The sequence below is a fragment of the Lytechinus pictus genome, chromosome 5, assembly GCF_037042905.1.
Source record: "Lytechinus pictus isolate F3 Inbred chromosome 5, Lp3.0, whole genome shotgun sequence".
In the NCBI taxonomy this organism is placed as follows: Eukaryota; Metazoa; Echinodermata; class Echinoidea; order Temnopleuroida; family Toxopneustidae; genus Lytechinus; species Lytechinus pictus.
Genome location: NC_087249.1, coordinates 13,447,080 through 13,470,673, shown reverse-complemented (window position 1 = coordinate 13,470,673; position 23,594 = coordinate 13,447,080). Strand labels below are relative to the sequence as shown.

The following is a 23,594-nucleotide window of genomic DNA, read 5'->3' as shown; positions in this document are numbered from 1 at the left end:
ACGTAGTCGCGCGCGATACGTGATAACCATTATAGTTTACACACTACCATGACTACTCGATAGCGGGGAGGGACAAAGGGTGTGGTTGGACTTGAAACTTAGAGGGTTTTATGTCGAATCAAGTGTGGGCGAGCCCGACCGCCCGTGTTTTGTATAAAGAATTACAATTCAGACAATAAAAATCAAATTTCAGTCTTTTTCGCCCTGCCCCATGGCCCGGGGAAGCGGGGGTGCTGGGGGTGAAGCACCCCAAAATGTGGGGGTGCTGCATGTGTTATTTTCCATAGGCAACACCTCCTGGAAATCTAGTGGTAAGTTGATGAATGACAGAAATGTAATGAAAATGAACGACGTTTTGTAGACCCCCACCCCCTTAAGAATTTTCCGACACAGTACTTAAAATAGTGTTTAAATTCACCCTTTTTCAAATCGGAATATCAAATATTTTCTGCTCGTGCTTCGCGCTCGCATTATTGATTTTTATAATAAAAACAAAGTATTTATACAACGCCCAGATACTAAAGGGCTAACTCTAAACACGCGCACGCATGTTTATTCAGATACGCAGCTTGTTTTGGGGCTACTCCGGGCTGAAAATATTTATATCAAATACAATTTTATGAAAATCTGATAACAAATAGTTAAGTTATTTAATTCTAAAGTTTAGCAATAGTTTATGAAAATGGTGATATGCATGTCGTCATGAATATTAAATAGGTGGGTTGACATGTGCGGAAATCTCTTCCCAAAGGTAGAGGGACCAGGGCCTGCATGGCAAATTTGACAAGCATAAAAAAAAGAAGAAAAAGTTTTTCACCCAAAATGTAAGGTCATTTAGTCCAAAAGCTATTATTTCGATTGTGAAGTGATGTATTTTTCTCCATGAAAGACCAAAAATAGTAGGGGGGCATTTGATATTGTGTCCCCCTACTATTTTTGGTAGGGGGGACCAGTGGCGTAGCTACGGGGGGCCTGGGGGGGCACGTGCCCCCCTGAGATTTGGTGTGCCCCCCCAGGTGCCCCCCCAGAAAAAATTGGCAGAGCAAAAAAAAAAAAAAAAAAAAGGGAGAAAGAAGAAAAGAAAAAGGAAAAGAAGAAGAAAGACAGAAGAAAAAAAAAGAAGAGGAAAATAAGAGGAGGAAGACGAGTGAATGAAATAATGTGAGGGGAAGACTTGCAATTAAAAAACAAATCTTTTCATGTTACTATATAAAATTTTTGCTGGCGCTTTGCGCCAGAATTGCCTGTTCGATGAGATTCATATCTTGCTCAATAGGCTGATATGGAGCAAGTTTTGAAGTCAATATGCAAAACATATTTTAGCTCGGACATCGAGCTTTCATTATTTTTTTTTCATTTACAAATTTAAGTGCTCTGTGAAATCGGTCCGTTTTATGGTCTACATATCAGCTGCGCGGTCACATTGTTTGATTTGCCAAGTTCATATTGTATTCCATAATGTTCCATTAAACAAATGTATTCAGAATGCCCAGATTCTAGGTCTAAATCTAAAACATGCGCGATAGCCTGCATGTTCTTTATCTAAAATGTACTTAAATTATCCAGTTTCACATCAGAATATCAATAATCGTCTACTCACGCTTCACAATCGCATTATTAATTATACCCAATTGACTATATTCTATTTATGATTTACAAAATATGAATAGAGTGTCCCGCTTTTAGGTCTAAAATCTCAATTTTAAAATTTCTTCCTCTCGCGCTTCGCGCTCGCATCAATTATTTAGTTACATATCTACTCCATTTATTAATACAAAAAGTGCTTAGAAAGACAATTTTTTAGGTCGGAATGTCAAAAAATTTGCTCGCGCTTCGCGCTCGCATTATTGAAATATATACCGTCTTCGTGGGTAACTGTAAGCAGTCCTTAAGCAGTCCTTTTCGATAATGCTAGAACAGTTGATAAAAAATTCTGTTCACGCTTGGCGTTCGCAGTAACCATCTAGTTACATACGAATCTTGTTCAGGATCACACATAACATTGCCCAGAAAATTAAATTTTCAGGAAAAAATACATGAAAGTAAAAAAAAAAAAAAAATCGCTCGCGCTTCGCGCTCGCACTTTTTATAAGGCTTATGAGATTATTTCATGTTTATGTTGTTTTATAAGAATAAAACTAAGAAGTGACTGATATAGGTGAAGATAATTTCGGGCCCCATCCCCTAATGGCGAAAGTCGGATCCGCCCTTGTGACACATACACACACACACACCGGAAAAATGGCCGGTGCCCCCCCCTGAAAAAGCAAGGACCCCCCAGTGCCCCCCCGTGAAAAAAATCCTAGCTACGCCACTGGGGGGGACACGTCCCCCTGTCCCCTCTGGGATTTCCGCCCTTGCGGGTTGAAGATATCACATCCCCACTATCCTGTTTCTTGTGTTATTACATGGAATCAAAATTGTTTAATTTTTTCATACCAGTGTGAATGATATGTCTCCCTTATAATGAAATAAGTTGCAGCAAAGAATATCTAATAGACTAAATTAGTTGTCAATTCAACTGTTTTTTGGTTCTTGAAGGGAAAATATCAAATAAACCTAATTTTATATAATAAAATACAAAAGAACAATTGGGGATATGACATCATCAGTTTGCTCACTGAATATTAATGAAGACATGCTTAAAACTGTTTCACCGGAATAATGCTAATCTTTAAAATGCAATAACTTTGATATTCCTTGTCGGATTTTGATCAAATTTTTATTCTTATGTTCGCCTGATTTCTCTTTATCTGTTCAAACCATATTGCATTCAGTGTGGAGTTTCAGATCAGAATATCAAAAAATTTCTGCTCGCGCTTTGCGCTCACATTATTAATGTAAGAATATATCCAATTACCCATCATTTTCTTGATTTTCAAAACATGAATAGAATGTCCCAATTATAGGTCTGAAATCTCAATTTTGTTTCCGCTCGCTCTTTGCGCTCGCATCAATTGTATAGTTATATACCTATCCTGTTCATGATTAGAAAAGTGCTTAAGATGTCCTGTTTTTAGGTCTGAAATCTCATTTTTAATTCCGCTCGCGCTTCGCGCTCGCATCAATTGTATATATACCTATCCTGTTCTTGATTAGAAAAGTGCTTAGAATGTCTCGTTTTTTGGTCTGAAATCTCAATTTTGTTTCCGCTCGCGCTTCGCGCTCGCATCTTATCCTGTTCATGATTGCAAAAAGTGCTTAGAATGTCCAGTATTTAGGTCGGAATGTCAATTTTTTCAGCTCGCGCTTCGCGCTCGCATTATTTGATTGGTGATATATGAATCGTCTTAATGAGTAACTGCAAACATTCCTTATAACACTTCCCTTTCGATCAGACCAGAGCGTATATAAAAAAATATCTGCTCGCACTGATCACGTTCGCAGTTATTATTTGTTACATACGCATCTTGTTCAGGACCACAAACATTGCTCAAAATATTAAATTTTTCAGGACAAAATACATGAATTTCCCCCCCAAAAAATAGCTCGCGTTTCGATCGCGCTCGACTTATCTCATTATATATCTATGTTCTTTTATAAGAAGAAAGCTAAGAAGTGACTCATATATATGTATATATATATATATATGTAATATATATGTGTGTGGGGGGAGGATTGGTTGGTGTGTGTGTGCTGCCCTTAGAGGTGTGTGTGTGTGTGTAATTATGGAAAATTCAATTATTGTGTCCCCCCCACCTTTGAGGAGAGATTTCAGCACGGCCCCCACTGAAAAAATCGTTCCCAGGTCCCTGTTATATAGGCCCTATAATCGATGAAAAGTCATGATCATCACCAGCATGACTATGGTCCAAACATGGTCCCAGCTAGCAAGCTGACGTTGGTTGGGCCAATGCGGGGTGCCGATGTCGGCCACATTCGGCGAATATCGGATTCCATAGACCAATGAAAATTAGAATACTACGTACGTACGTAATAATACTGCGTACGTACGTAATAATACTGCGTACGTACGTAATAATTATCACGTACGTACGTAATAATACTGCGTACGTACGTGATAATACTGCGTACGTACGTAATAATTATCACGTACGTACGTAATAATACTGCGTACGTACGTAATAATACTGCGTACGTACGTAATAATTATCACGTACGTACGTAATAATTATCACGTACGTACGCAATAATACTGCGTACGTACGTAATAATTATCACGTACGTACGTAATAATACTACGTACGTACGTGATAATTTTTTTTTTTTTGGTTGTCAAAAATGTCCGGTTTGGGGCTTCGTAGAAAACATAGATCGCCCTTTTTTATGTCTTTTAAAAAGTTTGGGGGAAACGGAAGGGAAATAAACATGCCACCAATTTCGTGTTTTCCTTGTTAATCGTTAAGCGGAATATTGAAATGGACCCCTAAACCCGCATGCACAAAGAAATAAAGATCACTGATGTGATAGACCTACGAATACTAGTGACAGAAAGTCAGAAACCATAACTTATTTCCAATTTTCATGGAAATGCACATCGGTGTCGTGGAATTCAGTCTCAATAGGATTCCAGTTTTAAATAGGATTATTATTTTTATCCTTTTCTTACAATATTCCCTTACGTTTTTTTTTAAGTGCAACTATAATTCATCTATATAGACATACTCTTTGTTCTAATCAATCCGAGATACCGTAAACTTTAAAAAAAAATGCTGATGCATAGGCAGTAATGTGCCGTGAACTTTGAGGAACAAAATTAGGCCTGCTGTATAGGGCATGTAACTGAGTCCTTACACCAGGGGCGGATCCAGCCTTCGCCAATAGGGGGGGGGGGGCGGAATTTTTTTTTCAGCCATATTTTTCCCGATCGACCGCTCGAAGGTGATTTTTGTTTGTTTCTTTGAAGGGGGTAGTCCTATAAGTCACTTCTTACAGCTTTATTCTTCAAATCAACATAAATATATAATCCTTATTTTATCATACGAGCGCGAAGCGCGAGCAATTTTTTTTTTAAATTGTATGTATTTTTTCCTAAAATTTGAACATTCTGAAAAAAAGGTGTGCCTGCAATAATTACTACGAACGCGAAGCGCGAGCAGAAATTTTTGATACACGTTTTGAACTGATCGGAAGGTAGGCCTACCTGTTAAAGACTGCTTGCAGTTAGCCATGAAGACGTAACATATTTCAACAATCAAATAATGCGAGCGCGATCGAAGCGCGAGCTGAAAAAAATTGACATTTCTACATATATAAAGAATGGAAAATTTTAATCAATTTTTGTACAGGATAGCTATATAACTAAACAATTGATGCGAGCGCGAAGCGCGAGCGGAAAATTCTAGTTTTAGACCTAGAACGGGACACTATTCATGTTTCGTAAATCATGAAAAGGATGAGTAAGAGGGGATCTTCCTACATTAATAATGCGAGCGCAAAGCGCGAGCAGAAAATGTTTGTATACATTTTGAACTGATCGAAAAGTGCCTTTTAAGGACTGCTTGCACTTAGCCATGAAGACGTTACATATTTCAACAATCAAATAATGCGAGCGCGAAGCACGAGCGGAAAAAAATCGAGATTTAGACCTACAACGGGACACTCTAGTTATGTTTTGTAAATCATGAAAGGGATGAGAAAGGGGGATCTTCCTACACTAATAATTTTTTGATATTTTTTTTGAAAAATTTTGATATTGTGATCTGCAACTGGATAACTGAATGAACATGCGCACGTGTGTTTCAGATTTAGACTTTTATTTTTGAAAATAAAAGCGAGCACGAAGCGCGAGCTTAAAATATTTGATATTCCGATCTGAAAAAGGGGGTCAATTTTAGCTTCATATTTCAAACACTTTGTAGGAAAATTGTAAGGTGGATATAAATCGCAATTGATAAAGAGCTGATATTTTTCATTATTACTTTGAGTTTGAGACATAGGACCGTGACATCCTTAGGACATGTTATCATATGAATATGATGTCTATATATCTTCCTATTCATTTTGCTAAGCGCGAGATTAAACAAAAGGGACAATTTAATTATTAAATTGATATCCAATTTATTAATGCATAATGAGGGCGTGGAATCTGATGATATTGTGGCCTGAACACTGTACATTTCAAGCACTTTTTTATTATGAATAGGATGCACCAGTAATCAGTTGATATATTTTTAACCATTAATGCGAGCGCAAATCGCAAGCCGAAATATTTTGATAAACTGTCATAAAAGGGGGATTTTAACTAGTTTGTTATATAGATCACTAATATTGAGACATACATAACCCGCCAATCAAAATGCAATCATGGCAGCGCTAGCTGATACATTTTGACAATCAGACCTGAAAAGCGATATTTTGGAAACCTTATGGAATACATGAAAATAATAGGTACCCGATAAATAAAAATTCGCGAGCGCGTAGCGCGAGCGGAAAATGTTAATATTCAGACCATAAAACTGACCTTTTTACAGAGCACTTTTTAAAAATCAATTTGTAAATCACACAAATTAATGAAAGTTCAATTTCCGAGGAGAAATATGTTTGTATATTGACTTCCAAACTTGATATTTAAGCTCCATGTTGAACAAGATATGTGAGTCACTTAACAGGCAATGCGAGCGCGAAGCGCGCGAGCGAAAATTTTATATAATGACATGAAATGTTTTTTTCAAAGTTTTCCTCTCATCTTATTTTATTCACTCGTCTTCCTCCTCTTCTTTTTTCTCTTTTCTTTTCCTTCCTTTTTCTTTCTTTCCTTTTTTTTTTGTTTGCTCCGCCAATAGGGCGGGGGGGGGGGGGGGTCCCCGGGCCCCTCTGGCCCTCACCTGGATCCGCCTATCTTACACCTATTAAACTGTGATTTTGCGTAAATTATCTTTACAATCTAGTTAAACACCAAGTCCATCCAGGAAAAATTGATATGAATCAACAGAGAAAAATCAAACAGGCATAACGCTGAAAATTTCATTATAATCTGATGTAAAATAAGATTAGAAGTTTCGCTTACAACAAATACGATTTTCATATAGATTTTTTTTCTGCTCGCTATTCGTTTTCTCGGGACTTTTAAGAAATTTTGTCAAAGACGCCATCATTTTTTGCCCCTATCATTCCCCTTTTTTGTTTGCTCATTACGCTATGTAGGAACGATATTCATAATCATCAGAGATGAACCCCGTATTACTGAACCTAATCCTGCTAATCGGACCAAGTGAGAGAAAGAGTCAAAAGTCGTAATTTGTTCATTGACAACTGTTATTTTATTAACTACAGACCAGCATAGTTCTTATGAATAGGGGCCCCATTATTAATAGCAAAGCTTCATCGATTTTGAACATAAAATCTCAAGAATAACGACACTTTATACACAATGACAATATAGACATCGATCAAAGAAAGCTTTTACTATAACGTTTTAAAGGTCAAGACTTATGGCATTTGTTGCAATACGCTTACAATCAATTTCAAATGAAATTTTTCCCTGAGTAATTTGATTTAAAACAAATATTTGTGTTCAGGCTCTAAATTATATATATATATTTTTTTTAACGCATCACATCCCATATAGACATTGATTTGGTGCACTGCGCTGGCGGGAAGTCACATAGATATGCTTTAATTGTTGTTGTTTTTCAGGAATTCGCATATATTTCAACAATAATCTAACAATATATACATTCGGGAATTGAGAGCAAAAGAAAAAACATCAACTGCCGCATGACGCAGAATATATAGAAACACATTTAATGGACCGGGGCCATGTCCCGGATTCAGTCAGTTCCTAGAACCCCATTTCAGAGTTTCGTGAGGTACACCCCCATCAAAAAATAATTTGAGTGCCCCCTCGGGGGGGGGGCACGTGCCTACCCCTCTTGTGATTTTGCAGCTTAAATAATATTATGCATGTGAAGATAAAAAAAAAAGTGAGAAAGAAACTTGCCCTATATTTGTGTTATAAATCTAAAATATGACGATTCTATATAGATCAGTAAATTCTCAATTGAATGGATAGTGTTTTTGTAGTTGCAGTTCGAGTTTTACTGTGTTGACAACAGAATCTGAAAACTATACCCCCATAAAGCACCGCAAGAGTATACTGTTAAGTGTGCCCGTCGAACGGTTAGGTTTGAGATTAACACCAAAGCCCCAGTCATTGTTCTGGGCCAAGTTCACACAAAAGAAAGGGAATAAGAGGACAGATATAGCTCCATGGACAGATGTATTGATTAGGTAGAACTATGGAACAAAGAGGAAATGTGTTTTAATCCTGGTTTTAATTACTTCCGGTCAGCCACAAATCAGACGAGACAGATGGTTCTGTTACGTAATTGAAGGTAATTTACACCTTGATTGATCTCTCCCATCGGCAAGGGGGGGGGGCCTAGCTGGGAACGATTTTTGTAGAGGGGTGCCGTCAGTGGCGTACCTAGGATTTTCCACAGGGGGGGCAAAACCGTCCGCCTAAAAAATTGACAAGCAAAAAAAAAAAAAAAAAAAAAAAAAAAAAAAAAAAAGGTCTTCGATCAAAAATGAAGGATTTCGTACCAGAAAAAAATTGACAAGCAAAAAAAAAAAAAAAAGGTCTTCGATCAAAAATAAAGGATTTCGTACCAGAAAAATATTGACAAGCAAAAAAAATAAAAATAAAAATAAAAAAATAAAAAAATAAAAAGGTCTTCGATCACAAATAAAGGATTTCGTACCAGAAACAAATTGAAAAGCTCGTCAGGGGGGCAAAAAAGGATTTTCAAGCACGTCAGGGGGGGCAAAGATACGTTTTTGCATGGGTTGTGACTCGTCAGGGGGGGCAGAGTGCCCCCCTGCCCCCCCCCCCCCGTAGGTACGCTAGTGGGTGCCGTGCTGATTTGGGGGAAAGAATGACAAGCCGGCAAGAAAAAGAAAATGGTTTTCACTAAAAAAATGAAGGTGATTTTGGTCAAATTCCTCCATAAGCATAACAACCTGATTTTCAGGGATATAACATACGTTGCAGGAATATCTTGCACCCCGCACACCTATTATAATAGGGTCATGGGGGAGAGGATGGGGAGTTGGCATGAAGCTAATTTTTGCACCGTTTATATGTTGCTCCCATTTTGCATGTCTTTATTTCTAGAGAGTTTTACTCGTGTTTAGTTTTGTGATTGATTATTGTAACTTTATAAATTGTCAAATTGAGAATGTCCGTTTTTGTTTATAAGAAAAATAATTTGTTTTGAGAAATGCTGCTATTTTAATTGATACCCGCCCCCTCTCTTTACAATGATGACAAACTTTTCGTTTTATGTAGTAAGAACTAGTAATGTCAATGTCAACAAAAATCTGAAAACAAGAAAACAAGTATTCCATGCCTCCCCCACCCAAATCACAAATACATATACCGGCCTGGGGTGGAGGTCAAAGCTCACCCGCACATTATTCATTTGCGGGCGGTGTGGGGGATACAGGTTATTAAAAAATACTTGGGGAGAAAAGGAAATAAAATTTGCTTGCTTTGTTTTGAAAGAAGTAGTGCTTTGACCAAAGAGACGTCTTCTCTAAAGAATCCGTGACTTCGCACTGTCGCTTGCACCCAAAATATCAATTAATTCCATCTAGCAACTTGCAAATACGTAGTTATGGCGAGATGTCAGCATTGCTTTTGGGGAGACAACTTGACAAACTCATTGATCTGTGCTTCATAACTTCCCCTTCTCACTTTTGCACATTTCTGATTGTGAAATAATTACTTTAATAGAAGTTTGAAATGTCATGTGATGGATTACGGATTCCTTCTTTTATTGAAAGGAATTAATTTGACCGTTGGATCCCCGTTTAAATCACATCTGTATAGATTCTATGTTTACTAGCATCTGCATTTAAAAGCATCTTTCAAAGTAAATATATAATTAATACGATTATTGATATCGTAAAAGCAGCTAGTCTGAAAAATAGTTGATATTGGTGTTAGATACTCCGTATTTCAGTCATTCATAACGTCATGCACAAGAACAACCCCTACGATTTTTTCAAGTAGTGCAAAATGGGAGGAGAGAAAAAAAGAGGAAGAAAAAGGGGAAGGAGAGGAGATCAAAGAGTATAAAAAAGAGATCAGTGCTGTGTAGCTCTAATACCCCTAATATTCAATTTATAAAGAAAATGTTGGATTTGCGTTGCCCCCCCCCAACACAATACCCAGGCACCGATAAAGATTTGCACCCAGTAAAGATTTGCAAACTAAAACAATCCTTTGTTGCAAATTGAATGGAATCTTAGAAAGACCTCTACAAATTACTGCTGATAGCTTCAAGCTCATTTATGATCCATGCATAGAGGAATTTTTTTTTATGTGAAGGTATATAAATAGGACAGAGGGAAACGCTTGTCAAGGACATTTTCAGGACAAAATGAAATGACAGATATACCAGAAATTAGAAATGTAGTTACATCCATGATTTAATTTACAAAAATCTTTTTTTTTTTGTACAAAAACATTCCCTACAATACATTTCCTGAAAAAAAAAGTGAAAATGAAGTGTCATGATGGAAATATTAAAGGGACTTGGAATTGGAAAGCAGTGTGACATTATGCATCATCACATTATTTTGAATTGACATAATGATGATCATTTGAAAGAGTTAGAGACAGCACTGCTGTTGACCATGACTACACTATGAAAGGACATTACATTAATGATGATGACAAATCAAGATCATTGATGCGTGGTCATTTGATTCAAGACACTACCAGGGACCAACCAATGAGGATTATTCTTTCATAATTACCATTCATTGCACACAATTGTGTAATGGTGAATGTTGCAAACATAATTTCCTATATCTCTCTATTCAACAATTTAGATAATTTATTTTCATAAATATGCATGCACATAGAGAAACCATTTGTGGGCCTAGATGGCAAATTTTCTAGACATTGTGCAGACATATACAGTACTGATAAGCAAAAACATTCAGTGCCAAGAGAAATTATATCCCAGAATTGACAATAACTTTGCCAATGAAATTCCTATTCTTCATAAATCCCTTTTTTTAGTTTTCTGAGTGGACATATCTATCCTTTATATCATATAAAATTAGTCAATAGTCATTATATAGGTTTCACGTTGTAGCAAAATATATCACCATCAATATATACAGATAATATATACAACTATTTACACCATGTATAGTATTGATATATCTCTGAATAAAGCTGGGCCTATTCCATTTAGTCCAAGGGGGACAATTTATCATCAGGGCCAAGCAGAATGACAAGAAATTGCACATTAGGAATTAAAAAAAATTAGGGTAAATTGTAAAAAGACGATTCTGCCGAAGCCAAATATCTTCAACCCACCAGAAAGAGGTATTTAACTATCATATCACACTTTGCATAATCTGTTCAAAGACTTTGCTTCGACTTCATGATCATTCAGTTGGAAGGTAAACAAACCATTAGCCAAGTCCAATGTTTTAAATTTAAATTAAAGTAATGTTATTTGGTAGACTATTGGATTAGCCCATTCAAGAAAGCACACAATTCTTAGCTCAATGATGAAACCTGTACATGTATGTCAATAAAGACCACTGTAAAGACAACAATGATAACTTGATTTAAAGGAGTTAACCTAATTCCTCACTTGCATTACATGACAATTGATTTTTACGATGATTTTGAAGTGAACCTTACATATTTATATTTTAAGGTTGTCTTTTGATACAATTTAAATGTCTGCATAATTGTGTTTATTTATAACCATGAGGATTTGAGAGCTCTTTAAGCACTTCATTAAAAAAAAGTATTAAAAAATACAAGAAATAAATAAGAATGTGTAAGTACATGCAGGGGGAGGGAGTACACCAAAGGGTCACTTTACTGTGAATGAAAAAAAAAACCTTGTAAATCCAAATATTCTAATTCTGTAAAAACTTGTTCACTTTGCGGGATTAAAATAATAGAAAGAGGAACAGCTGCAGCATTCTGGTAAAGAAGTGTATGCAACTGCAATCTTAAAAAGAATAGACTTAACTTTAGATCAAGGTGAAAAAGAAGTTTCCCTTAATTAAATGTTTCCAAGACTGCTTGGTTACTCAACTTGCACAGCTTCAGAAGTCTATATGGGGTCATCCTCAAAATGCAAGTTTCACAACTATTACAGAGGACCTTTGTTTCCAAAGCAGATTGTTACACATGATAAATGAACTATGCATTTTGACAAAATATTACATCTTCGCTTGAGAATGTACATGTATGTAACTTAAAGCGATTTCATTGATCTGGAACCCTAGTACACAAAGAGTTGCTATTAATTGCAAGTTTAGTTACAATCGATCAGAAGAACATCTCCAGGGCTTGTGATGAAATGCAACTATTTTCCCAAGAGGGGACTGGAGGCAAGCTTTAAAGCTCAACCAAAGGGATCCTCTAAAATAGGTCTTTACAGACAGATGGCCTTTCCAAGCCGATCATTTCTATTAAGATATTGTGAGCTGGTCAACAGAAGAGCAACATGCAGAACCTGATCACAAATTTGTGAGAGTAGGAATCATGGATTATCAAAAAAAATCCTTCCCCAAGCAATCTTGAATGTGTGAAAGTACATGTTAACAAATGTTAAAACCTTTCTGGAATATGGTTTTTGGCAAGTCCTTTCCAGTAAAGTTTATTTTGTCCTGCCGTGTAAAACTTACATCATAGTTTCATCTAGCTGTCAGTATCAGAAAGTCTCAAATGTTTAATTCATCTTTCAAGCACTACATCTCATCATTGACCACATGTATTTTTCTTTTCACAACCGTTGCCGTGTAATGATCCATCTGGTTTTCCGAATGTTGACTTTGCTGTGCTTCCAGCTCCACTGTATGCACCTCCGATCTGTTCGCACGTTCTTCTGTTTCCATGGCTACCGGCGATAGATAAATCTCAGAGTCCTTCATTCCGTGCTTTTCTTCCATAAGCTCATCATTGCCAAAAGCAGGTGATGTGTTTAGCGCGTTGCGTGAGGTAACGAAGATCTTTGGCGAATGACTCTGTGAGATGTCTTCGCTCATCGGAAATTCGGTAGGTTCCTGGATGTTCATGAGTGTACGTGATGATCCTGAAATGAAAAAAAAAATCAGATTTGAATCAATAATAAGTGGGATATTGATAATCAAATAAAAAATGAGTACATTTATGAACAATATGCTGTAAACTCTGTCCATTTAACTCTTGTTTCAAGGTAAGCTGCATAACACATGTGCAAAAAAAAAGAGTGACATGCCTATGCTGCTTTTTTCCACAAGTTGCTTTTAAAACAGCACTAAAGAACCCCACTGTTCATGTTAAGTTACATAAATGAATGCAATGACCTTGGCCACAGGCGTGAATTGAGTACGATATGACAAAAGTGCACATTAAATTTTGGATACTCTCACAAAATCATGGGCTGAATTTAGCATAACCAACAGATATAAAGTCTCCATAAACCATGATTTCAAACCACCTTTATGAATGACCTCTGTCTGCCATGTCTTCTGTCAAATTTTGGATAACTTCCCATCCTGAAGACTGCTATTCTTAAGAGCATGTCATGAAGGACTTGACAGATGTTTTATCCGACAGTGACCATAGGAGCTGTGCTTCTCAGCCAATCAAAATCAAGGAGTTATCAGATCTGGTGGGTGTTTCATAAGGTGTTCGTAAGTTAAGAGTGACTTTACGAATGAGTCAAAATCATTTCTTGTGGTACGTACATGGTATAGACCAAATGTTAATCGGTGACAATTTAGAACGTAAGAAATGATCACCAGTCGTTCTGAAAGTCGCTCGTAACTTACGAACAGCTTTATATAACACCCACCTGATATGAAATGCGCTCTAGCTGTAGGATCAGCATGGGAATGAATGCTTACCTTTGACAGGAGATGAACCAAGGTCAGCTGAATCTCCATTGAAAGGGTTAAACCTCGGTGCTACCAACAACGCAAAGGACATCAACAGAACCTGCATGAAGAGAAACATTGAATAATAAATAAGGATTAAAATAAAAAAAACAGTATTATCAATAGTAAGAGACCATTTTAGATTTTGTAGCACCAAACAGTTTTTTAGAAACTGATAATCAAAATGATGACAACAACAATAATAACAATTTTTAACTATATCAATAATAATAACAAAACCAACAAAAATATTAATGATGATGATGACAATATATACACTACTGCAGCGTAGTTACTCTTCCGAGTTATTTTACTCAAACCGGATTTGAGAGGTGGAAAACGGGACGAACCGGATAACTGAAAATTCAAGTCTCTGTCAAATTTACTCTGCAGGACAGCTTACTCGTGGGATGTGTGGGAAGAGTGACCCCCCTCCCCCCCAAAAAAAGCTTTCAACTTACCATAATACATGTACTGGCCTGTGCTGTTTTACTTGTGGTCTTGGCAACAAGGTTCTGAAGTTTTCTAAGCTGGCTAAGAAGTGATCTACAAAAAGAGAACAGATAAATGAAAATTGAAATGAAGGCTCTACTTGCAGGAGTTGACACATTTCATAACTGTTATGCATACCGTTACAGTACTATGTATTGTTTTTGTTAAAATACATGTATATTGCCATTAAAAAATGAAGTTAGCCCTGAATATATGTTGACAACTTCAGAGATGAAAAAGAGAAAATACGGTTTTAGCTCTTTATGAGCTGATCATTCTGAGGTGTTGAATAATTGTTTTAGTGGCCCAAACATGGAGTAGAGTGTGTGTGCAGGGCTTTGTAACCGAAAGGAAAAGGCACTATATCAAATGTCAATTGGAATTGATTGTTTACTGTCCGCCCATACAGGTTACACTTAATATATCATTTCCACCCTGGGCCAGGTAGGATAGAACCAGGATTTTATTTTCTTACTAAATTTTCAGGGGCTACCTTTCAAAACTTACTACCTAAATCTGCAACATTAGATAAGCTTTAATTAACATTGTGATGAATGGGGAAATCTGCAACATTAGATAAGCTATAATTAACATTGTGATGAATGGGGATTTACAGGGATCCTCTGAGCATTTCAGGGGCTAAATTGTCCCCAGCCCCCGTGTCATTTTTTTCTCTGGACAGCAAACCTATACTCTCTTCTGGACAGACTTACTGATTGTTTGTCTCCAGTTCCTGGACCCTCTTCTGCAGCTGTCTGTTTTGCTTGGTACACGTCGAGACCCGATGCTCCAGGCCATCCACGTATTCCTTCTTCTTCTTCCTACTCTCCTGGGCAGACGCCTTGTTGCGGATCTTTCTCCTCACTGTCTTCAGACTCCTCTCCTCCTCCTGTTCATAAACGATCAAGGTTAACATGGTCTGGTCATGAGATTGAAACTCAGTCTCAAATTAACAATTCATTCAATTTCGTATGTACATAAATAATATATTTGTAAAGCCTATAGAGATTATGAATATTACGCACTATAGATGTACTGTATTACTACTAATATTATTATTGTTATTATCATTATAACTACATGTATCATTATTCTATTCATTATCATAATTACTATTATCATCATTATTGATTTGAGCTAAAAATTATTTCAATCAGATTTGGGTTTTTGCTTTTTTTTTATCGATGTACCTATTAAAAATATTCTGCAATATTTTGAAATACAATAATCTGATCAGAAAATAGGTTTATTTAAAACTGTTTTATGAAACACCCCCACATGTGAAATATTTGTTTAAAATAAAGATCTAGGAGAGCAATGATATAGACAGCTTACACAAATATCAATTGATTGATTTTGGGGTGGTATTTACCTTCGTAAGAGGAACATCTGTCGGGAGAGTGACGCTCATGTCTTTCAATAATCTCATCTCCTCGTCAGTCAACACAAGCATTGGGTGAAGCTGAAATGAAGAAAAAAAGAGAAAATAATAAAGTTTTAATGTTCTCTAACTAAAGTAATTTACAAGGAACAGGCATCATGATACTTATATACACCAGGCAAATTTAACAAAAAAAATTTGGTAGCTACTTTTCACAACCTACTGCCTACAAAATCTGCTACATTGAATTAGCGTTAACACTGCAGTGAATTTTTCTGTGTAAAAAAAGTTTCAAAGGCGCTTTTGAGCATTTTAGGGGCAAAATTGCCCCAAACCAAGTGTAATTTTTCGCCTGATGTATATGTACAGTCTCATTAATCTCAAATCTTGATACTTGCAAAAACATGTATGCTTTTACAAATCTATAACAACTGAAAATTCCTTCAATTTTTAAGCATTTTTCAGTAAAACATTTCATTAAAGGAGAATGAAACCCTTGAAACCAGCTGAATCCATATCAAAGAGAAAAATCAAAGAAACATATTGTTGAAAGTTTGAGGAAGGTTGAATGAATAATAAGAAAGTTATGAGCATTTGAATATTGAGATCACTAATGCCATGTAGATCCTCCTATTGGCAATGCGACCAAGATCTGTGATGTCACACACGTACAACTCCCTCATTACTTTAGTACTTATTTCACTTATATTCTCACTTTTATAGTCTATAACAAGGTGAGGTGTTCTGTTTATGAGAGGACAAGTACAGAGGTTTCACAACATTATATCATTGATGAATCGTTTGTCATATGATTAGAATGAGCAAAAAGAGATGTTTTGGGGTATATTTTCAGTGTCCAAAAGGGGAGAGTTGTTCATCTGTGACATCATAGATCTTGGTCGCATTGCCAATGGGAGGATCTCCATAGCATTAGTGATCTCGACATTCAAATGCTCATAACTCTTCTATTGCTAGTCCTATTTTACTCAAACTTTTGTTGATCTTATTCTTTGATTTTTCTGCTTTCACAAAAGCTAACTTGCTCCAAGAGTTTCATTCTCCTTTAAAGAATAAGGGGATTTTCATCAATCATCATCACCATGAAATGCCTCAATCAGACATGGAGTGACAAAGTTGAAATTTTAATGTCCAGACATGGTGATCATATTCGCTCAATTTAAATTGAAATCATATCTAATAGCATCCAAGATGTGTAAACAAAACTCAGGATATCCATCATCATGTCAAGAATAATAATATAACAGATTTATAAAAAGTGAAAATATAGTTTTTGAGTCTTTGAGTTTGACCCCATTGAATTTGACTGGTCAGCTCAGAAATGTTCTCAGGAAGCAAGATGACAAGCATTTGCACACTTTCTTTGATTCTTTTTCATGTTCGTACAAGAAATGCTGCTGTGCATTGTTTTACCATGTTTTTACAATACACAAGCCTTTGATAATCATTATCAATCATCTCTGATGATGAAACTTTCACTATGTTTATTGTTTAATAATCCGAATAGCAGCTTCAGTTAAAAGCATTTTCCATTTTTAGTTTTTTACTTTACAAAATGGATCAAACTGTTTGTATATATGCCTCACCTTTTCTGAGCTCAAAATGTCTTTCTGTGTCATTGGCAAGATATTCTTACTGGTACTGGTAGGAGATGATGAGAGCGAGCTGGTAAAAGCTGTTGATGAAAGATTTACAAACACAACTTCATAATAATCTAAATGTACACTGTGAATAAGGAATACATAAAACAAAAATTTATCACTAGCAACACAACCATAGTCCAAACGAGCATTATATTAGGAGTGGGCTATACATGGGTCAAAAATACTTTTTTTGTAATTTCAATATGACAACAGTTTTTTTTTATTCCTTGTAATGTATCTCAACATGAAATGACAATATTTTTTGTCTCGGGTCCGAGAAAAAAGTGTGCCGGGCCAAAATCAAAAATGGCCGCCAAAATCACAGTTTTGGCCACAACTTCTTTATTTGGTGGTCAATTTCTCTAGTTTTGGTGTCTATTCATATGTTTTGGGGGGCAGGCAATTTGTTTTTCCTATAATTAGTACTTTTAAACCATTACTTGTAGAGTTAAAAGGTAATTATACCTAAATTTTCCCATTTTTGTAGCCCTTTTTCAGCCAAAAAGTAGGTTTTATCATCCTGGGGCTCTGGGATATTAGATGGTACGAGGTCAACAATAGAAAGTAGCTTCATATAGCTATATTGCTTTTATTACTCCACTTTGGGTTTTACGGATATTTGTGAAATATAGGTATCTTAGTAAATAAAAAAATGTCAATTATCCATTGGGGCTATACAGTATACAATGTACTGTACATACATACTGCACTGCATAAATGAATTGGCCACCATGACAGATAACAAGGCCTGTATAAACTATAGTGTCATAGAAATGAGCTCTCAGGTTTAGAAAAATGCCTCAGAAATTGAAGATATGTTTTGTCTCAGAAATTGAGGACATGTTTTGTCAAATATGCTAATTCAGGGGGCGGAGAGAGGTAATTAACCCCACATCATGGCATTTACACTGTAGCTATTCTGGGCCCCGTTGCATAAAAATTTACCATTATGTTAATTTAACTTAATGGTAACTTGCATGCAATCCTTGATTCTGATTGGCTGTTGATCAGCGTTACTATGATACTAGTAGTTACCTGACCCCATAAACATAGGCCAGTTAGACACCACAACCAGGTAAAAAAAAGCCTCCAAATGAAGAAGATATGGCTAAAAATTGTGATGTATGTATATGATATATATGTGATATTTAAATGCAATTTACGTTGCTGGTTTCATCATGTACATCAGCTGACAAGGAATCAAATTCACAATCTAATTCTAAACCTTAGAAGCTCATTTCTATGACACTATAGTTTATATACAGGCCTTGTCATATGCCATGGTGGTCAATGCATGGATATATACAGTGTAGTATGTACAGTGCATTGTATACCGTATAGCCCCTATGGATAAATGACATAACATTTTATTTGATAAGATATATTTTGCAAATATCCATAAACCCCAATTTAGAGAAATAAAAGCAATATAGCTATATAAGCTGCCTGCTACTGTTCAACTGGTATCGTATAATATCCAAGAACCACATGACGAAGAAACCTACTTTTTGGCTAAAAAAGGGCTTTAAAAATTGGTAAATTTAAGTAAAATCACCTTATAACTCTACAAATAATTATTTAAAAGTACTAATTTTAGGAAAAACAAATTACCTGCCCCCAAAAACATATGAATAGACACCAAAACCAGAGAAAAAGACCGTCAAATAAAAAATTTGTGGCCCAAAAAGTGATTTTGGGGGGTTCTGGCGGCCATTTTGGATTTTGGCCCGGCACACTTTTTTCTCGGACCCGAGACAAAAAATATTGTCATTTCATGTTGAGATAAGGTAAAAGGAACACAAAAAAACTGTTGCCACAGTAAAACCAAAAATCACCCATTTATAGCCCACTCCTAATTATATAGGGTCTCATTTTAACACAATGTCTTTTTTCAAAAAGAGGTGTTTTTCACCTCGAGTCAACATTCAGGTATCAAATTTCGATACAAGGGTTAAAATCAAATACAGGTACGTTTCATGGTGAAACATAATTTAGGGTACTGGTAAACTTCATATTTAAGGTAGGCTAGATACATTTTCTGGCATGATGCCACTATGGGTGGTACCAGTTCAGTCAGTCGCTCAACCTGATATTATAAGTTGGAGGTCATGTTCTGACAACTTTGTCATTCAAACCTAAACCTGGCTGGAGGGTGCTTCATGAAAGTTGTCAGCATTGACTAAATACTGATAGTCACCCAACAATTGAATGTGAAATCCTTGGTTTGGATTGGCTGAGAGTCACTGGTCTCTGACTATCACAAAACTAACAGTCAAAACAATGGCAACTTGTTGTCAGTGCTGACAAGTGTTCCTGCGACCGCACCTTTTCTGCATAGAGTTCTATAGTACAATACTGGTCAAGAGGGATGTACTCTTAATAGGAGAAGAAAGCATCTTCATTATCATCATCAGTGATAGATTCCTTACCTGTATCTGTGAAGCTATCTGGACTACCCATGCTGGCGCTGATGCTATCTACGGTCGTAGAGGACACAGTGTCCGTGGTCAACATCGCATCCGACCCCACCAGGAAAGTGGACATGTCCACCATGTCAAGGGTCAGGTCATCAGTCACATGACCATCACCATCATGGCTGCTGGCAGGTGACCTCTGATCATCTGAAATGCCACTGTCACTGTTTTGGGGTGATCTGAGGTGGAAGTCAGGGGAAGGGACGGAATGGACACTCGTCTCTGTCTCCTCTGGCGGCATCAGGCCCTCGAGAATATCAGTATCAGTCTGGTAGAGAATAAGATGCAAATGAAAATGTTAGAAAGGTCAGCATTATCATTTAAAACTGACCAAACAACGAAATGCATTTCCTTTATCATTGACTATGAAATAGAATATTTTTATTTCTCAAAGATATTATTGACTCATGTGACTTGGGGGGAAAACTTTTAAAAAATGTTTGACTTAAATTGAAACTCACACACAAATTACCAGTACCATGATCCTGTGCGATTCTTTTATGCACAAAAATGAGGTTAATAGTAGTGCACAACCTCATAATAAATCATGGTAGTGTTTCACAATTGAATATGTTTACAAAATTACAAGCAAGTGAAAGTTTTTAAGAGTTAAACCGTGAAATTGATGTAACAAAAATTTATTACTTTTTTGGCAATGACTTCAAGATCAGAAGTTGTTGTCTAGGCCTATAGATTAACGAGTCTTTTCCACACCTGAATGTTCATGTCTTCTTGGTCATTCTAGCTGATTATGAGAAAGAAAACATGAGGAGATTGCTAACTTACCAAGTCAAAAGAATTTGAGAAAGATAGACCTCCATCTTGGGCTTGGCAGTCTTGAATCATGTCAAAACTGAAGATCATTTCATCTGAGAGGATCGGATCTTTGCCGTCAAACAAGAGGTCCAAGTCCTCAGACGTTGATAATCTTTCTTGTCTATTTTGAGACATTTGTCCCAGCTGTTCTATACTGGTAGACATCGCTAGTTAGTCCAGTCACCAAGGTTTCTGATCAGACTCGATTCAGAGAAGCACTGCCAACAGAGAGAAAAGGGAATAAAATCTGGATGTCAATCAATGTCAATTGTCAGTTAAGAAATAAAAACCAGGAAGGGTAATAATGAACATAATCCATGATTAAGTTTATGACAACAAATATAATTAAATAAAAAATTAAATTATGGACTATGATAAAAATCTGCTGCACATCAAATTCATGAACATGATTTTGAAACCATTATCTTATCTAACTTAGTCTAGATCTAGAGATCTAGATCTATACTAAAAAACTAGTAAAGTAGTATTACGTCTTTTTAGTTTTTACCGTCCTTAGCCTCAACCTCGTTAGGCATTACATTGTCATTAGGGCTGGGAGAAAATGTCACTGCTAAATAAAGTAACGATAACAGAAATGTAAAATCCAACATTATTAACTTTAGACCTGTTAGATCTTTCATCTAGGCCTAATTCTTCTTTGTAACCAACATTAACAAATGACCAAAGTCATGCAAGTCCAAATAAAATTGTTAACTTAATCATGTCCATGATGTCAGGTTGTCATAGAAAACTCCTACCGGTACGTATCTGACCATGATGTAGACAGCTGGCAGCCGTCTGTTTTGAGGAGTTTTTTCACATTTTTTTTTTTAAGTTCTCCTCATACACAGACGGCTCGCTAGCGTGCAGCCACCATTAGGGGACTTGCAATGCAAAATCCCCCCGTCGGGGCTCTTCAATTTTTGTCTTTAATCAATAAACATTTTGAAAATTAATGCGACCAAAATGCAAATTGATATTCCCTCTTGGCATTAATTGCCAAGAAACGGCGAAAAATCGAGTTAAAAGGAACAAAAACAGTGACTTACCTCGGCTGTCGCGCAAATTCACTTCCCCGTTTTATCCGATCTTAAGTACATAAACATATGGCCATTGAGTTCCCTGTACAGATCGCGCTAGAACTTCGGTCTCTGTATTTGGTGAGTGAAGCCAACGGAGTTCAGCTGAACAACCAACATAACAGAGACCGAAGCTTTTGGTCTAACCATGATGATGACTATGATATATCTGACTATGCAAGTCAATAACTAAACTCATTGAAATCATATTCATGAATTGCCAAGGCCAAGCCCAGGCCTAGCAATGCGAAGCAAAGGCAAAACCCAACAAGATCAAGACAAGACCTGGCAACTGCAAGAGCCAAGCCAAGGCAAAATTGCATGGACATTAATGATTATTTTGCCGTTGTGCACCGCCACTGCAAAAGTGCAAGAATATTTGCGGCACATCGATCACACAACTTCTTCACATTCTTGCGTAATTCTATATCCTAGCTACATATCAATTGTTGTAACAACGTACCAGCAATCTATATCGATGAATGAAATAGTAGTCCCACGTTCCTTCAAAAGAATTTGAGCAGCAAGCTTGAAATTCAACCTCAAACGTCTGTGTCAAGATGCTGAATGAAATCCCATGTAAACCGAATGTAGGTTGTACATTCTAAAAATAGATTATTGCGTCAGGTTCCAGCGTGGCAGAGTTGACGTCGTGAACGTAGTTGTTGATTTATAGACCCCTAATGATATTAATTCGACAAAGTAAAACTCTAAAAAGTTATTCAAATCATACTATGTATTTTATTTAGTTTGATTACTAATTTAATACGTTATTTGATTCTTATGAATATAATCATACAATATTTTAGTGTGCTTGTCAACCATGAACTTTTAAAGCACCTCGTTGTCAGACTAATTCATCTCACAAGTCAAATAGACTGAGCTCCGTTATTCAAATCAATATAGGCGCTTACTCTGTGGAGCTAGTTGAGAGATAATACACCAGTCTAGTTTATTGACAGTCGCAATCGGTTGCGGACCAAAACAAACCCAAATAGCGGGGGTTTACCTCGTAAATTCCTTAGGTCATATTCATCCAATAAACAATAGGACACGTCAGGTTAAAGATGGTGGGGGTGTGTGGCTAACCCACTGAACTGGAAATACGTATTGTAGTTCAGTGGGCTAACCCGGGTGGCAAATCCAGCTTTCGGGGGGGGGGGGGGGTCCCGATTCGGCGGCTATCAGGTGATTGTGTGTATGAGGATGTGACGTACGTGTGTGGGGATGTTGCCCCAATGCGATCGAGCGCTTAGCGCGAGCTGATTTTTTTTCATATTCAGCACTCTTAATAATTAACGGGATGTGTATCTCGATTGAATGAAATAAAGCAAAACTGGAAATGCGAGTTCAAATTTGCAAAGGCGGATCCAGGGGGGGGGGGGGCCGAGGGGCCCGGCCCCCCCCCCCCCCCTATTGGCGGAGCAAAAAAAAGAAAAAGAAGGAGGGGAAGGAGGGAAAAGAGAGGAGAAAAACGAAAAGGAGGAAGACGAGTTCATAAGATAAGATGACAGGAAGAATTGGAAAATAAAAAGAATCTTTCATGCCACTATACAAAATTTTCGCTCGCGCTTCGCGCTCACATTGCCTGTTAGGTGATTTACATATGAAACACACGCGCTCATGTCTATTCAGATACTAACTTGTTCTCTATTCAAATCATTATCCAGTTTCAGATCACAATATCAAAAAATTTCTGCTCGCGCTTTGTGCTCGCATTATTAGTGTAGGAAGATTTTTTCATCCTTTTCATGATTTACCAAACATGAATAGAGTGGCCCATTTTTAGGTCTAAATCTCGATTTTTTTCGCTGATTGTTGAAAT

General features: G+C 36.7%; 1 protein-coding gene across 3 annotated transcripts; it reads right to left on the bottom strand.

Moving 5' to 3' along the window:
- Nucleotides 1-10,380: 10,380 nt before the first annotated feature.
- LOC129262397 (cyclic AMP-responsive element-binding protein 3-like protein 4) lies at nt 10,381-22,640 on the bottom strand. Of its 3 annotated transcripts, none has more exons than XM_054900509.2 (9): nt 22,233-22,640; nt 20,661-20,908; nt 19,830-20,142; nt 17,344-17,432; nt 15,731-15,820; nt 15,072-15,247; nt 14,328-14,412; nt 13,837-13,927; nt 10,381-13,040 (listed from the first exon to the last, which is right to left on the bottom strand). In XM_054900509.2, the coding sequence occupies exons 2-9, from the start codon at nt 20,853-20,855 to the stop codon at nt 12,697-12,699; spliced, it is 1,383 nt and encodes a 460-aa protein (XP_054756484.2). In that variant the 5' UTR covers nt 20,856-20,908; nt 22,233-22,640; the 3' UTR covers nt 10,381-12,696. The 3 variants fall into 3 exon arrangements, with proteins under 3 accessions (XP_054756484.2, XP_063955921.1, XP_063955922.1); XM_064099851.1 differs by lacking the exon at nt 22,233-22,640 and adding an exon at nt 22,055-22,202; XM_064099852.1 differs by lacking the exon at nt 22,233-22,640 and adding an exon at nt 21,740-22,121.
- Between the last annotated feature and the right edge of the window lie 954 nt (nt 22,641-23,594).

What these genes read in the sequence shown, in the direction of transcription:
- LOC129262397 (XM_054900509.2), bottom strand. Translation starts at nt 20,855, where the DNA reads ATGTCTACCAGTATAGAACAGCTGGGACAAATGTCTCAAAATAGACAA. An exon ending in TCTCAAATTCTTTTGACTTG is followed by an intron (nt 20,143 to 20,660) that starts GTAAGTTAGCAA and finishes ATTCTCTACCAG; the next exon opens with ACTGATACTGATATTCTCGA. An exon ending in CAGATGTTCCTCTTACGAAG is followed by an intron (nt 15,248 to 15,730) that starts GTAAATACCACC and finishes GTTTATGAACAG; the next exon opens with GAGGAGGAGAGGAGTCTGAA.